The following is a 12049-nucleotide window of genomic DNA, read 5'->3' on the forward strand; positions in this document are numbered from 1 at the left end:
ACCATTGTTAACATTCCCTCCCCAACATTTTTTGCCCTATGGATACACATTTTTTCAAGATCTTGTTTGCTTTGATATGTCATTTCAGTGACTTGAACTTATTTCTGGAACAATATATGGGTAAAGTCTATGTATATATGTATCTATGTATATATCTATCTACGGAAAACAAGTAGATATAGACAGTAAAATAAAGACAGAGACGGCCGGGCGCGGTGGCTCAAGCCTGTAATCCCAGCACTTTGGGAGGCCGAGACGGGCGGATCACGAGGTCAGGAGTTCGAGACCATCCTGGCTAACACGGTGAAACCCCGTCTCTACTAAAAAATACAAAAAACTAGCCGGGCGAGGTGGCGGGCGCCTGTAGTCCCGGCTACTCGGGAGGCTGAGGCAGGAGAATGGCGTAAAAACCCGGGAGGCAGAGCTTGCAGTGAGCTGAGATCCGGCCACTGCACTCCAGCCTGGGCGACACAGCGAGACTCCGTCTCAAAAAAAAAAAAAAAAAAAAAAAAAAAGACAGAGACAAGACAGGGGTTGGAGAGATGAAAGGAGAGAAAGTCATAGACAGGGAGAGACATATGGGGAGAGGAAGACACAGAGAGAGCTGTGGGCACATAAGGACAGAAAGAGAAACACAGAGAGCCATGGAGAAATGAAAGTATTGGGCCAGGGCCAGGCATGGTGGCTCAACACTTGTAATCGCAGCACTTTGGGAGGCTAAGGAGGGCCGATTGCTTGAGCTCAGAAGTTGGAGACCAACCTGGGCAACATGGCGAGACCCCATCTCTACCAAAATACAAAAATTAGCCAGGCGTGGTGGTGGGCACCTGTAGTCCCAGCTACTTGGCAGACTGAGGCATGAGAATTGCTTGAACCCTGGAGGTGGAAATTGCAGTGAGTTGAGATCTGGCCACTGCCCTCAGCCTGGAGGACACAGTGAGACCCTGTCAGAAAAAAAAAAAAAAAAAAAAAAAAGACAAAGAGACAAGGAGAGAATGGAAAGGAGCATTTATTGAGCTCCTACTGAATGTCATTCTAAACCTCCAAGGTCACTTTGAGGGAGGCTGTCAGTAATAACCCCTTTATGCCTCTGAGAGCCTGAGCCTTAGAATGGCGAACTGAGCTGTCCATGGTCACATCACCTAGATTGAAACCATCTCCCTTGGCGCGGCCGGGCCCACTGCGGGTGATCCATTAACTATTTATCTAATGAACAAACTAAAGTCCATCTCCTCCCCAAGGAAGAGAGATGAGGACCAGACCCCCATTTCACTCCACTGAGTCCATTTTTCTTGCCTGTTTTCCTGTCTGCCAAGGTAACTGTAAGGTCGGTTGCCCCAGCAACTGCCCTCCGACTGCCATGGCAACCGCCAGCTCTCCACCTTGCCCTTTGGGCATTTCCATGGCGACGGGAGGTCTGGAGGGGCTGCCAGTTCCCCGAGGCTGCGCCTGCGTCGGGTGGGGGGTGGGGGGGTAGGGGGGGGGCCCTGATTCCGGGCGTGCGCAGCCGCAGAGCGCCGCAGCCTCGCCAGCTCGCCCGGGCACTGCGCACTTGCCAGCCAGTTCGCCCGTCCGGAGCCCGGCTCGCTGGGGCAGCATGGCGGGGTCGCCGCTGCTCTGGGGGCCGCGGGCCGGGGGCGTCGGCCTTTTGGTGCTGCTGCTGCTGGGCCTCTTTCAGCCGCCCTCCGCGCTCTGCGCGCGGCCGGTAAAGGTGCGACTCCAGTCCGGCGCGGGGTGGGGTTGGGGGAGGATGCCACCGGCGAGGGTTGGAGTTGGGGCTGCGCCACCTCATCCTCGCCCAAGCCGGCTCCCGGTACGTGCGGAGAGATCGACGAGGGTGGCCTGGGCTCCGGCCGCCGGTCCGCGCCCGGGCCACGCCGGCACACCTGAGACCTGACTCGGTCTCTGCCTGTGCGGGTGGCGTTGTCCCGGGCGCCGCCGGTAACCTTGCCCTGCCCACCTTTCCGAGCCCGGTGCCTGTGACGCTCTCCACGGCACTAAGGCGCTTTAAGAAAGGGCGCGCGCGCATCGGTGTGTGTGCGTGTGATGTGAGGACAGCGGTGTGGAGGTGTCGTGTCCTTGAAAGTGTGTGGTCTCTGGTTTGAGCGCTTCCAAGTGTCCTACAAAGGTGCCGTGGTGCGTCTGGGTGTGTAGTGTGTGTGATACCGGAATACTTCTGGGCGCGATTCTTCTGTGGGCCCGATTGTTTTCTCGGTGACGCCGTGTGTATATTTATGAATTTTTATATGTGTGTTGGCATGGCCTATGGGCGTCTCTCTCTCTCTCACTCTCTCTGTGATTTCGTTTTTGTTTGAGAGGGAGTGGTCTTCGCATCTCCGTGTGCACATTCCGTAGTGGTTCTGTTGGACCAAGTGCCTGGGATTTCATTTGCGTGTTCCTGAGACTGTTTCTCTCTGTTTCTTTGTGGAGCTGTGTCATCCTGAGGAGAGGAGCCATGATGCCTCTCTGCTGCATTGTGTCTTTAAGGATGGTGCATGTCCTTGCACCTGGGTGGCTTGGCGACTGTAACTGCAGGGGCAGCTGCGGATGTGAACATGTGCAGGTCCTTACATGTGGCTGTGGCAGTGTTGGGCTGTATATGTGACATCTCCAGGCCTGTCAGTCCTCATAATGTGTGTGAGGCTGTGATTGCTGGTGAGTGTGACACCCCGGGGTGACTGAGGAGTGGTAGGCGCCAAGCAAGGGCACTTGCAGAGGCATCCTCCTCTAGCTCTTCAATACTGTCTGCATCAGAGATGGGAATTAAAAAAAAAACAAAAACTGTTACCTTATATCCGTGTAACAATGTGTTTAATATATATGTACAATGTAAAGAATGATGACAAAATAACTCCGCCGTGTAGCAGTCACTCAGCTGAATAAATAGAGCCTGACCAAGAGTTAGAAGCCCCTGTGTGCCCCTCCCCATGGCAGCCCCTGTTCCTGCACAGTCCATATTCTATATTTTCTGTCCATTGATCCCTTACTTCCTTACTTTTGTTTGTAGCTTATCACATATGTGTAGCTCTCAAAACAATCCATTGTTTAGTTTTTCCTGCTTTCTGAACATCATTGAAATAGAATCATACTAGGTGACTGGTTCCTCGTAGTCACTAGGGGTCACTAGGAAGTCCTCAGGGTGTCTAGTAGTCTCAGGCAGTCTGCAGTGAAATTCTGGAACTTGGCTTTTTTTTTTTTTTTTTTTTTTTTTTCCTTGGCTCTACTTTGGTTGCGAGATTCATCCAAGTTTATGCTTGGTGGCTATAATTCATTTATTTGTATTACTGCATAACATTATATCCTATGAGGACATCATGATTTATATATGTGTTCTCAATTTGTCAGTGGACATTGGATTGTTTCCAGGCTTTTCTTTCTCCCCTGCCCTTTTATGCTATTACGAACAGTGCTGCCATCATCTGTCATGAACTTGTGACCAGTAGTATATGTGCCAAAGCTACTCTGGGGCATAACGTCCCAGGAGTGGGTCATAGGATATGTGCATCTTTTTAGATATTGTCAAACCGCTCTTCAAAATTACTTTGCCAGTTTAATTTTCACCAGCATAGTATGAGAGTTCCCATTTTTCTGCATTCATATCAACACTTTATATTATCAGACTTTTTGATTTGGGTCAATCTTTTAGTTATATTATGCATAGTATCTCACTGGCATTTTAATTTGCTTTCCCCTGATTACTAATGAGGTTTTTAATTTTATTTTATGTTTGTTAGAGACAGCATCTTCCTCTGTCATGCACACTGGAGTGTAGTGGTGCAATCTGGGCTCACTGCAACCTTGAGCTTCTGGACTCAGGTGATCCTCTCACTTCATCTTCCCAAGTAGCTGAGACTATGGGCATGTGCCTCGCTCATTTTTTTGGTTTTATTTTTTGTAGAGACAGGGTCTCGCTATGTTGACCAGGCTGGTCTCAAACTCCTGGCCTCAAGCGATCTTCCTGCGTTGGCCTCCCAAAGTGCTGAGATTACAGGCATGAACCACTACAGCTGGCCCAATTTTTCATGTTTAGTAATCATTTTTGTGAAATAGGTGATCATGTATTTTTTCTATTTCTGTATGAGTTTTTCTCTTACTACTGTTTAGGAATTCTCTGTATCTTCTGTGTACTACTCTTTTTTTTTTTTTTTTCTTTTTTGAGATGGAGTCTCGCTCTGTTGCCCAGGCTGGAGTGCAGTGGCGCGATTTTGGCTCACTGCAAGCTCCGCCTCCCGGGTTCACGCCATTCTCCTGCCTCAGCCTCCTGAGTAGCTGGGACTTCAGGCGCCCACCACTACACCCAGCTAATTTTTTTGTATTTTTAGTAGAGACGGGCTGTCACCGTGTTAGTCAGGATGGTCTCGATCGCCCGACCTTGTGATCCGCCCCCCCTCGGCCTCCCAAAGTGCTGGGATTACAGGCGTGAACCACCGCGCCCGGCCCCTGTGTACTACTCTTTTATTGGCTATTTGTGTTGCAGGCATCACTCCTTTTAAGCATATTTTTATGTGGCCTGTATGTTTCTTTTCCAAACCTTCACAGTCATTTTTATGATATTTTTTATTCCTTGCTCAGATTATTGGTACCCTTTTTTATTTCTTTAAACTTGTGGAAATTGTTTCAAAACTGCTTGAACTGAAAATTTGTTATTGGGTAATTTATTCTACAGATGAACTTGTACACATGCCAAATGGTATATGAACAAGTTTATTCATATAGTTCCTGTTGTCCACAATATTAAATATGGAAAAATCTGTAACTGTCATATCTACCATCGCTACTCTTATAAAGAAACTCGGTCCCCAGGAGTGGGGGTGGGGAGGGAGGAATTATGAGAGTCACCAAGGGATCACTGGCGCGCTGTGGGGTGGAGTGGGGGGGTGTCTGGGGATCTTTGGTGGCCTTAAGTGTGTTTGGAGATATTTGGTGGTTTCCAGTGGCCTTAGGGGAGTCCGGGTGTATTTGGATGGTCACGGTGCTTTTGGTGGCATCTGGGATGCTTGAGGCCCACGGAGCTTCCCAGGCTGGGGTCCCTGGCTCCACAGACGCTGACAAACTCTTTTCCCCCACCTCATTTTCCCTCAGGAGCCCCGCGGCCTAAGCGCAGCGTCGCCGCCCTTGGCTGAGACTGGCGATCCCCGCCGCTTCCGGCGGTCAGTGCCCCGAGGTGAGGCGGCGGCGGGGGCGGTGCAGGAGCTGGCGCGGGCTCTGGCGCATCTGCTGGAGGCCGAACGTCAGGAGAGGGCGCGGGCCGAGGCGCAGGAGGCTGAGGATCAGCAGGCGCGCGTCCTGGCGCAGCTGCTGCGTGTTTGGGGCGCCCCCCGCAACTCTGACCCGGCTCTGGGCCTGGACGACGACCCCGACGCGCCTGCAGCGCAGCTAGCTCGCGCTCTGCTCCGCGCCCGCCTTGACCCTGCCGCCCTCGCAGCCCAGCTTGTCCCCGCGCCTGTCCCCGCCGCAGCGCTCAGACCCCGGCCCCCAGTCTACGACGACGGCCCCGCGGGCCCAGATGCCGAGGAGGCAGGCGACGAGACACCCGACGTGGACCCCGAGCTGCTGAGGTGCCCAGCAGGGGGTGGGGAGGGGTCGGGTGCCTCCGTCCGGGGAGGTCGAGGGAGAGGAACTGGGACGCCTGCTTCTCCCGTGGAGTGCGAACCTCTAAGTCTTGGGGCCCTAAGAGGGAGTGAGGTCCTGGATCCAGGGAGTCGGGGCAAGGATGCCTGGCTGAGTGCTCAGTGGGGGAAGTGGACCCCAGGTCCTGGAAAGGGGAGAGGGAGGCAGGGAAGCCACCGTTTCTGGGATGAAAGACGGCTGTCTCCTGAAAGCAGTGGACTGAGGACGCCTCCTTAGGGAGGGAACCTGTCCCCAGGCAGTACGTGGTTGTGGATCCTGCGTTCTGGGCCTCGGGGGTGGGGCCAGAGAATGCCCCACCGCGGACGTAGCCTCACTGCATTGCGCTCGGCCCTGCAGGTACTTGCTGGGACGGATTCTTGCCGGAAGCGCGGACTCCGAGGGGGTGGCAGCCCCGCGCCGCCTCCGCCGTGCCGCCGACCAGGATGTGGGCTCCGACGTGCCCCCTGAGGGCGTGCTGGGGGCACTGCTGCGCGTGAAACGCCTAGAGACCCCGGCGCCCCAGGTGCCTGCACGCCGCCTCTTGCCACCCTGAGCACAGCCCGGATCCCTTGCACCCTGGGACCCAGGAGTGCCCCCGCCATCCCGCCACCAGGACTGCTCCCCCGCCAGCACGTCCAGAGCAACTTACCCCGGCCAACCAGCCCTCCCACCCGAGGATCCCTACCCCCGGCCCCACAATAAACATGATCTGAAGCAGCTCTGTGCTTGTCTGTGTGAGTGGCAGTTTCTAGGGGCTGGTGGTGCCCACGGTGGTGGTTGCCCTTAGACCAGGGGAGAGGAGCCCCTACCCTGGGTCCTGCACTTTAGAGCAATCACCTGCTCAGTCTATGTCTCTCCTTGAGGTGGAGGGGAAGGCATCAACATGGACAATGGCAGTGCCCACGCGGATCTTGTGTCCCCCTTTTAGGCCTCACTTGGGTATGGGGATCCCAGGCTTTCAGGCCACTTTCAGGGCCTGCACCATCATCTTCCAAGGGACCATCCTCCTGAGGGCCAAGGGGTGGCTTTGTGGGGCACGGGAGTAGAGCTTGAGGTGCGGGCTGGGATGTCACAGGCACACATGAACACCTCCTGATGCGGGGGAGAGAACCGGAGAGGACTTCGCGCTGGGGAACGGGAGGTCCCAATACAGGCACACTCTTTGGCAGACAGGCACATTCTGGCAGGGAACTCTGAGAAGGCTGAGAAATTGGAGCCTGGATATCCAGGTCACCAAGAAAGTGTATTTGCCAAATTAGGATAGGGTGTATTTCGTTTGCTTTGTAAAGCTTGATTTGCAATGTCTGTTTACCTATTTAGTTATGTAGTGTAGAGGCCTACCTGTACTCTTGCTCCAGGCCCTGGAGATACTGAGGGTTGCTGTGGTAGCAGCTGATTTGTAGCCATGGCCTTTGCACTGGCTAGTCCCTCTGCCTTTGGATATCTTCAAGTTTTTGTCCAGATGTCACCTACTCTCTAGAAGGCTTTCCTGGACCTGTCACCCTATTCCTTCACCTGCCTTTAACATGTAGCCTTTATCACTGTCTAGCCTGATGCCATATCTATCAGGGCAGGGATTTTTAAGTGTCTTGTTTGTCTCTACCTCCCTTGTATCTAAAGCGGAGCCTGGCACACCGTGGGCTCCCCCTGAATTTCTTGAATGAAAGAATTCTCACAACTCAAGTAACATTCTACCCAGTCTCACTCTCACCCACACAACACTCAGCACGGAGGCAGCTTTGAAACCAAAAACACCATTTATTTAATTTTGCACAAAATCTCTCGACATAACAAAAGCAACATTAGGCACTCCCATGTTACCAAAAAGCCCCTCACCAAGTGAAAACAAGAGAGGTGTCCATCTTTCCCTAGTATACTGAATGTGTCCCTCAAAGCTAATTGCTTCAGGGGTCTCATGTCAAATAAACAATCACCCTGGCCTGGGGGTAGGTCTACATTTCTTGGCCAAGACCTTCAGGCCACAGAGCAGCCACAGTGGCAGGTGGCCTTCTGGTGCCGGGCCTTCTCCCTACAGGACCTTGCCATGGGCTCCTTGGCCATGGCCTCCTGGACCCTCTGGATCTCATGGACCAGCAGAGAAAAGGCCTCCTCCACGCCTTGCCGTGTTTTGGCTGAGGTCTCCACGAAGTGGGCCCCCCAGCTGTGTGCAAGGGCTGCAGCAGCGGCATGAGCATCTCCAGCGGTGGTCACAAGGTCACACTTGTTGCCCACGAGGACAAGGGGCTGGGCGGGGTGAGGGCCCCAGGTGGCCCATATCTGTTGCAGCTGGATCAGAGACGAGGGGTCATCGAGAGCGAAGACGCCCAGCACACCATCACAGACAGCCAGGCACTGGTCACGCAGGGCCCTATGGATGGCCTGCCCTGCTGTGTCCAACACATTCAGAATGCAGTCCCCACTGTCCAGGGTCAACTCCTTCCAGTAGGAATCCTGGATGGTGGGGTCATGGTCCTCCACGAAGCACTGGTGGTTCAGCTGGATGGTCAGCGCACTCTTGCCCACGCCACTCGCGCCCACCACCACAGCCTTGTACTCAGGCAGCTGCCTGCCAACATCCCTGCAGCGTGCCTGTGCCCGGTGGGTTTCCCCCTGGAAGGAAGGGCTCCATGTGGCCAGGCCCAGGTCGAAGGTGCCAGGCTTTGTTGGCAGCTCCATGACCCCAGCAGGCAGCTCAGGGAAGAGACGTGGGCAGCGGGCTCTGCAAGTGGGAAGAGAAGAAGCAAGACAACAGGCAATACGTTAGGGGAGACCATGTGAGGGCAAGGAGACAGTGGGGTGTCATTATTTTAACATTTACCGAGTGCCTATTGTGTGCTGATCACCTTCCAATTTGCGTGCTATATATATATGATTTATGTTGTTTTCTCCCTGCCCCACGTCCCCCCCATCTCTCCTTCCCTCCTCACACGAACCAACAACTGTGAAGTCTGGATTTCCCAAACAGCTTTATTGAGATGTAATTTACATCCCATCAAGTTCAGCCAGCTAGTGTCCAATTTAACGGGTTTTAGCATATTCATGAAGTTGCTCAACTATCACCATAACTAAATTTTAGAACATTTTCCTCACCCCGAAGAGAATGCCTATGCCCATTAGCAGTTCCTCCCCATGATGGAGGGAGCGCAGGATTTTGCCGGTTTGGGTCACCATTGAACCCCAGCCCAGCACAGTGCCTGCCAGACAGTAGGGACTCAACATTCCCACCCCCAGAAGGTTTATGTTCTAAAAGGCAGAGGCAGATAAGACAATAATAAACCAAATAAATATGTCAATTACGTGGTCTGTTAGCCATTATCATTAGAATGTTGTCTTTATTAATTATTCAACATACATTTATTGGGAACCTACTGTGTGGCAAGGACATAGAGGTGGGCAATAAATAGACAACAAACTGTAGCCCTCATGAAGGTTATATTCTGGTCGGGGTGAAAGACAACAAAATAGGTAAAAAAGTGGGCCGGGTGCAATGGCTCACGCCTGTAATCCCAGCACTTTGGGAGGCTGAGGCAGGTGGATCACCTGAGGTCAGGAGTTTGAGACCAGCCTGCCCAACATGGCGAAACCCCGTCTCTACTAAAAATACAAAAAATTAGCCGGGCGTGGTGGCGGATGCCTGTAGTCCCAGCTACTCGGGAGGCTGAGGCAGGAGAATGGCGTGAACCCGGGAGGCGGAGCTTGCAGTGAGGTGAGATCTCACCACTGCACTCCAGCCTGGGGGACAAGAGCAAAACTCCATCTCAAAAAAAAAAAAAAAAAAAAGTGAACTATATGTCAGTAGCAGGTGATAAGCATGCAGAAGGTGCTTAGTTCATGCCAGGCTTTTAAATTATAATTTAATCTCCATTCATTAATTCAAGAATCTTCCTTCGTGCCAGGCATTGTGGTGTGGCAGTTAACAAAACAGACCCCAGTCCCTGCCCTTGTGAGGATTAGATTCTGGCAGAGAGAAAGAGACAATAACAAGATAAGGAACAAGGAAGTTGCGTGTTCGAAGAGGATGGGCACACGGCAGGTGGTCAATTAGTGTTAGTTATTAGCAGCACATCCCCATTCACTCAGTGAATGCCCCTCGGTGTCCTTGGGCTCAGGAAGTGCCCCGCTTAGTGCATCCTAATGGCTGTTGCCACGACTCCCCTCCGAAAGCCTGGAGCAGCGACAGTTTGGGGGCAGATGGTGGCTTCGAGGTTTGGTGGAGTTGGAGATCCGGAGGTCGGGGTCGGGGCAAGGTCCCAAATGGGGATGTGGCCTCGGCGTCCTCAGCTCTGAGGGATCCCTGGGAATAGTCACTGGAGGCGCTGGCCCAGAAGGAGCGGGGGCGGGATGAAGAGAGCAGGAAGCGGAGGATGGAGCTTGGGGGTCCCAGACCGTTGGGGACAGGAAGAAGACCTGGAGGACTGCGGGGAGGGGCGAGGCGGTGGCGCACGTGGAGGGAGAGGTCGGCTTCTGGGGGTCCTGTAGGGGTGCCCGGCCATCTTTAGGGATGGGTCAGAAGGCAGAGGCGGGGTCGAGGCTGCCTCTTAAGTCGTAGTCCAAGCGGCTGGAGTCTGGGGGCGCCGACGGTGAGGAAGTGGAGCCCGGGGACTGGCCGAGTGGCCGAGCGCAGCTCCCAACCCAGCTGCCTGGCGGGACCGGGCCACACTCGCCCAGTTCCCTCGACGCGCAGGGAGGCCGCGGCCCGGGTCCTCACGGCCCCACTCCCGGGAGGAGCCATGAGGCGCAGAGGCACGTGCCAAGGGCACTGGCCCGGGGTCTCAGCCCACGGGAGGCGCCGGGGATGGGGGGCTTGGTCCTCTCAAGTGGCGCGGAGCCCCCGGTGGGTCCCCTGGGCTCCTGGCGGTGGCTGCGCGCTCAGAGCCGCCGGGACCAGGTTGGGGGGCTTCGTCCAGCTCACCGAGGCCGGCGCGCTGAGGAGCCGGGATCTGGGGTCAGGGCAGCCTCGCCAGGTCGCGCTTTCCCGGACGAGGCCGGGTGAGGTGCAAAGCTCGGAGTACGGAGGGGTCCCCGAAACCAGGGCTGCACTTCGGACTCCGTGTGAGCAGTGTCGCCCAGGCATCCTGTCAAGACCCACTCCGACTCCGGGTGAGGCGGCCCCTCTTCCAGCCCAGCGCCAACACCCCTCCCGGCAGGCCGGGTGAGGGGCCGCTCGCCCGGGAGAAGGCTTGGCGCTTGGGGGAGGGTCCCCTAAAGCCGGCGCGGGGATACCCCCAGGCCTGGCGGGGCCGGGGGCACCGGTGCCTCGCTCACCTGTGTCCGTGGGGAGGCAGGCGCGCTGGGACGCTCTGACAGGCCTGGCAGGGGGCTACGCTTGCTCCCCGGGGCCCCCCGGCGGCGAGTGGGGGAGTGGACATGCGCAGCCGCCCTCCCTCTGCTCCTCAGGCCGCCCACCCCCCTGCGCCGCGCCCCTGCCATTGCCCCGGGGGAGCACGGGGTCGTGCCCCCAGGTGGCTTGCGCACAGGTACGTGGGTGCCACAGCGGCCTCTAGGGGTGCGCGGACGGCGGCCAAACCTCCTTGTGTGTCCCCTACAGCGCCTCTCCCTTGCTTTCCTATTGGTGGTGTGTGTGTGTGGGAGAGTTGGGGGTCAGATTTTGACCAGGATGGCCTGACTTTGGGAACCGTTTTGTGGGAAGCTCTTTGAGGCCACAGAGCCCGTGCTGCCTCAGCTCCGTTTTTTGGTAGCTCTGGAGAAAAGTGGAGAGTGACAGAGGAGAGGTCATTCTGTCAGGGAAGAAAGCCCCTGATCAGAGGCGGCTGCCTGTCAAGCTACACATTTCCCAGGCTCCCTTGCAGCTATGGCAACCACATGCACAGTCCTGATCAATGAGAGGGCAGCAGAGGTGGGGCATCCAGAGGGCTCTTAAAACAGGGCAGCCCCTGGCCCGGGAGCGGTGGCTCACACCTGTAATCCCAGCACTTTGGGAGGCCGAGGTGGGTGGATCATGAGGTCAGGAGTTCGAGACCAGCCTGCCCAACATGGCGAAACCCCATCTCTACTAAAAATACAAAAATTAGCCAGGTGTGGTGGCGGGCGCCTGTAATCCCAGCTACTCAGGAGGCTGAGGAAGGAGAATCACTTGAACCTGGGAGGCAGAGGCTGCAGTGAGCCAAGATCGTGCCACTGTACTCCAGCCTGGGCGACAAGAGCAAGACTCCATCTCAAAAAACAAAACAAAACAAAACAAAAACGGGGCAGCCCCGGCCCTTCCCCATCCTTCCTCTTCTTGACTCAGTAAGGCTGTGGTGGTCAGCTCGGGATCATAAGGTGGCCATGAAGACAAGTCCTGGAAACCTCAGGTCCTACTCCCTTGAGCTGCCAAAGCAATTCTCACCACGTGGGAGAAATTCAACTCTCAGACTGTCCTCCAATTTCCCACCTCCGGTCAATGGCAGGCACCCCTTCTGCCAAGAAGCTACCATGA

The 12049-nt window shown here is 55.2% G+C and overlaps 2 protein-coding genes across 4 annotated transcripts; one reads left to right on the top strand and one right to left on the bottom strand.

The window, feature by feature from the left end:
- The first annotated feature begins 1518 nt into the window (after positions 1 to 1518).
- Positions 1519 to 6329, top strand: LOC105493909 (proprotein convertase subtilisin/kexin type 1 inhibitor). Of its 3 annotated transcripts, none has more exons than XM_011761886.2 (3): positions 1519 to 1711; positions 5083 to 5558; positions 5968 to 6329. In XM_011761886.2, the coding sequence occupies exons 1-3, from the start codon at positions 1598 to 1600 to the stop codon at positions 6161 to 6163; spliced, it is 786 nt and encodes a 261-aa protein (XP_011760188.1). In that variant the 5' UTR covers positions 1519 to 1597; the 3' UTR covers positions 6164 to 6329. The 3 variants fall into 3 exon arrangements, with proteins under 3 accessions (XP_011760188.1, XP_070945121.1, XP_011760189.1); XM_071089020.1 differs by having other exon boundaries at positions 1524 to 1813; XM_011761887.3 differs by lacking the exon at positions 1519 to 1711 and adding an exon at positions 3709 to 3816.
- A 1219-nt stretch (positions 6330 to 7548) lies between these two features.
- LOC105493908 (ES cell expressed Ras) lies at positions 7549 to 8551 on the bottom strand. The gene has a single exon (XM_011761885.3). The coding sequence runs from the start codon at positions 8284 to 8286 to the stop codon at positions 7585 to 7587; it is 702 nt and encodes a 233-aa protein (XP_011760187.1). The 5' UTR covers positions 8287 to 8551; the 3' UTR covers positions 7549 to 7584.
- Between the last annotated feature and the right edge of the window lie 3498 nt (positions 8552 to 12049).

Source organism: Macaca nemestrina, chromosome X (assembly GCF_043159975.1).
Source record: "Macaca nemestrina isolate mMacNem1 chromosome X, mMacNem.hap1, whole genome shotgun sequence".
Lineage (NCBI taxonomy): Eukaryota > Metazoa > Chordata > Mammalia > Primates > Cercopithecidae > Macaca > Macaca nemestrina.

What these genes read in the sequence shown, in the direction of transcription:
- LOC105493908 (XM_011761885.3), bottom strand. Translation starts at nt 8,286, where the DNA reads ATGGAGCTGCCAACAAAGCCTGGCACCTTCGACCTGGGCCTGGCCACA.
- LOC105493909 (XM_071089020.1), top strand. Translation starts at nt 1,598, where the DNA reads ATGGCGGGGTCGCCGCTGCTCTGGGGGCCGCGGGCCGGGGGCGTCGGC. An exon ending in CTCGCCCAAGCCGGCTCCCG is followed by an intron (nt 1,814 to 5,082) that starts GTACGTGCGGAG and finishes ATTTTCCCTCAG; the next exon opens with GAGCCCCGCGGCCTAAGCGC. An exon ending in GTGGACCCCGAGCTGCTGAG is followed by an intron (nt 5,559 to 5,967) that starts GTGCCCAGCAGG and finishes TCGGCCCTGCAG; the next exon opens with GTACTTGCTGGGACGGATTC.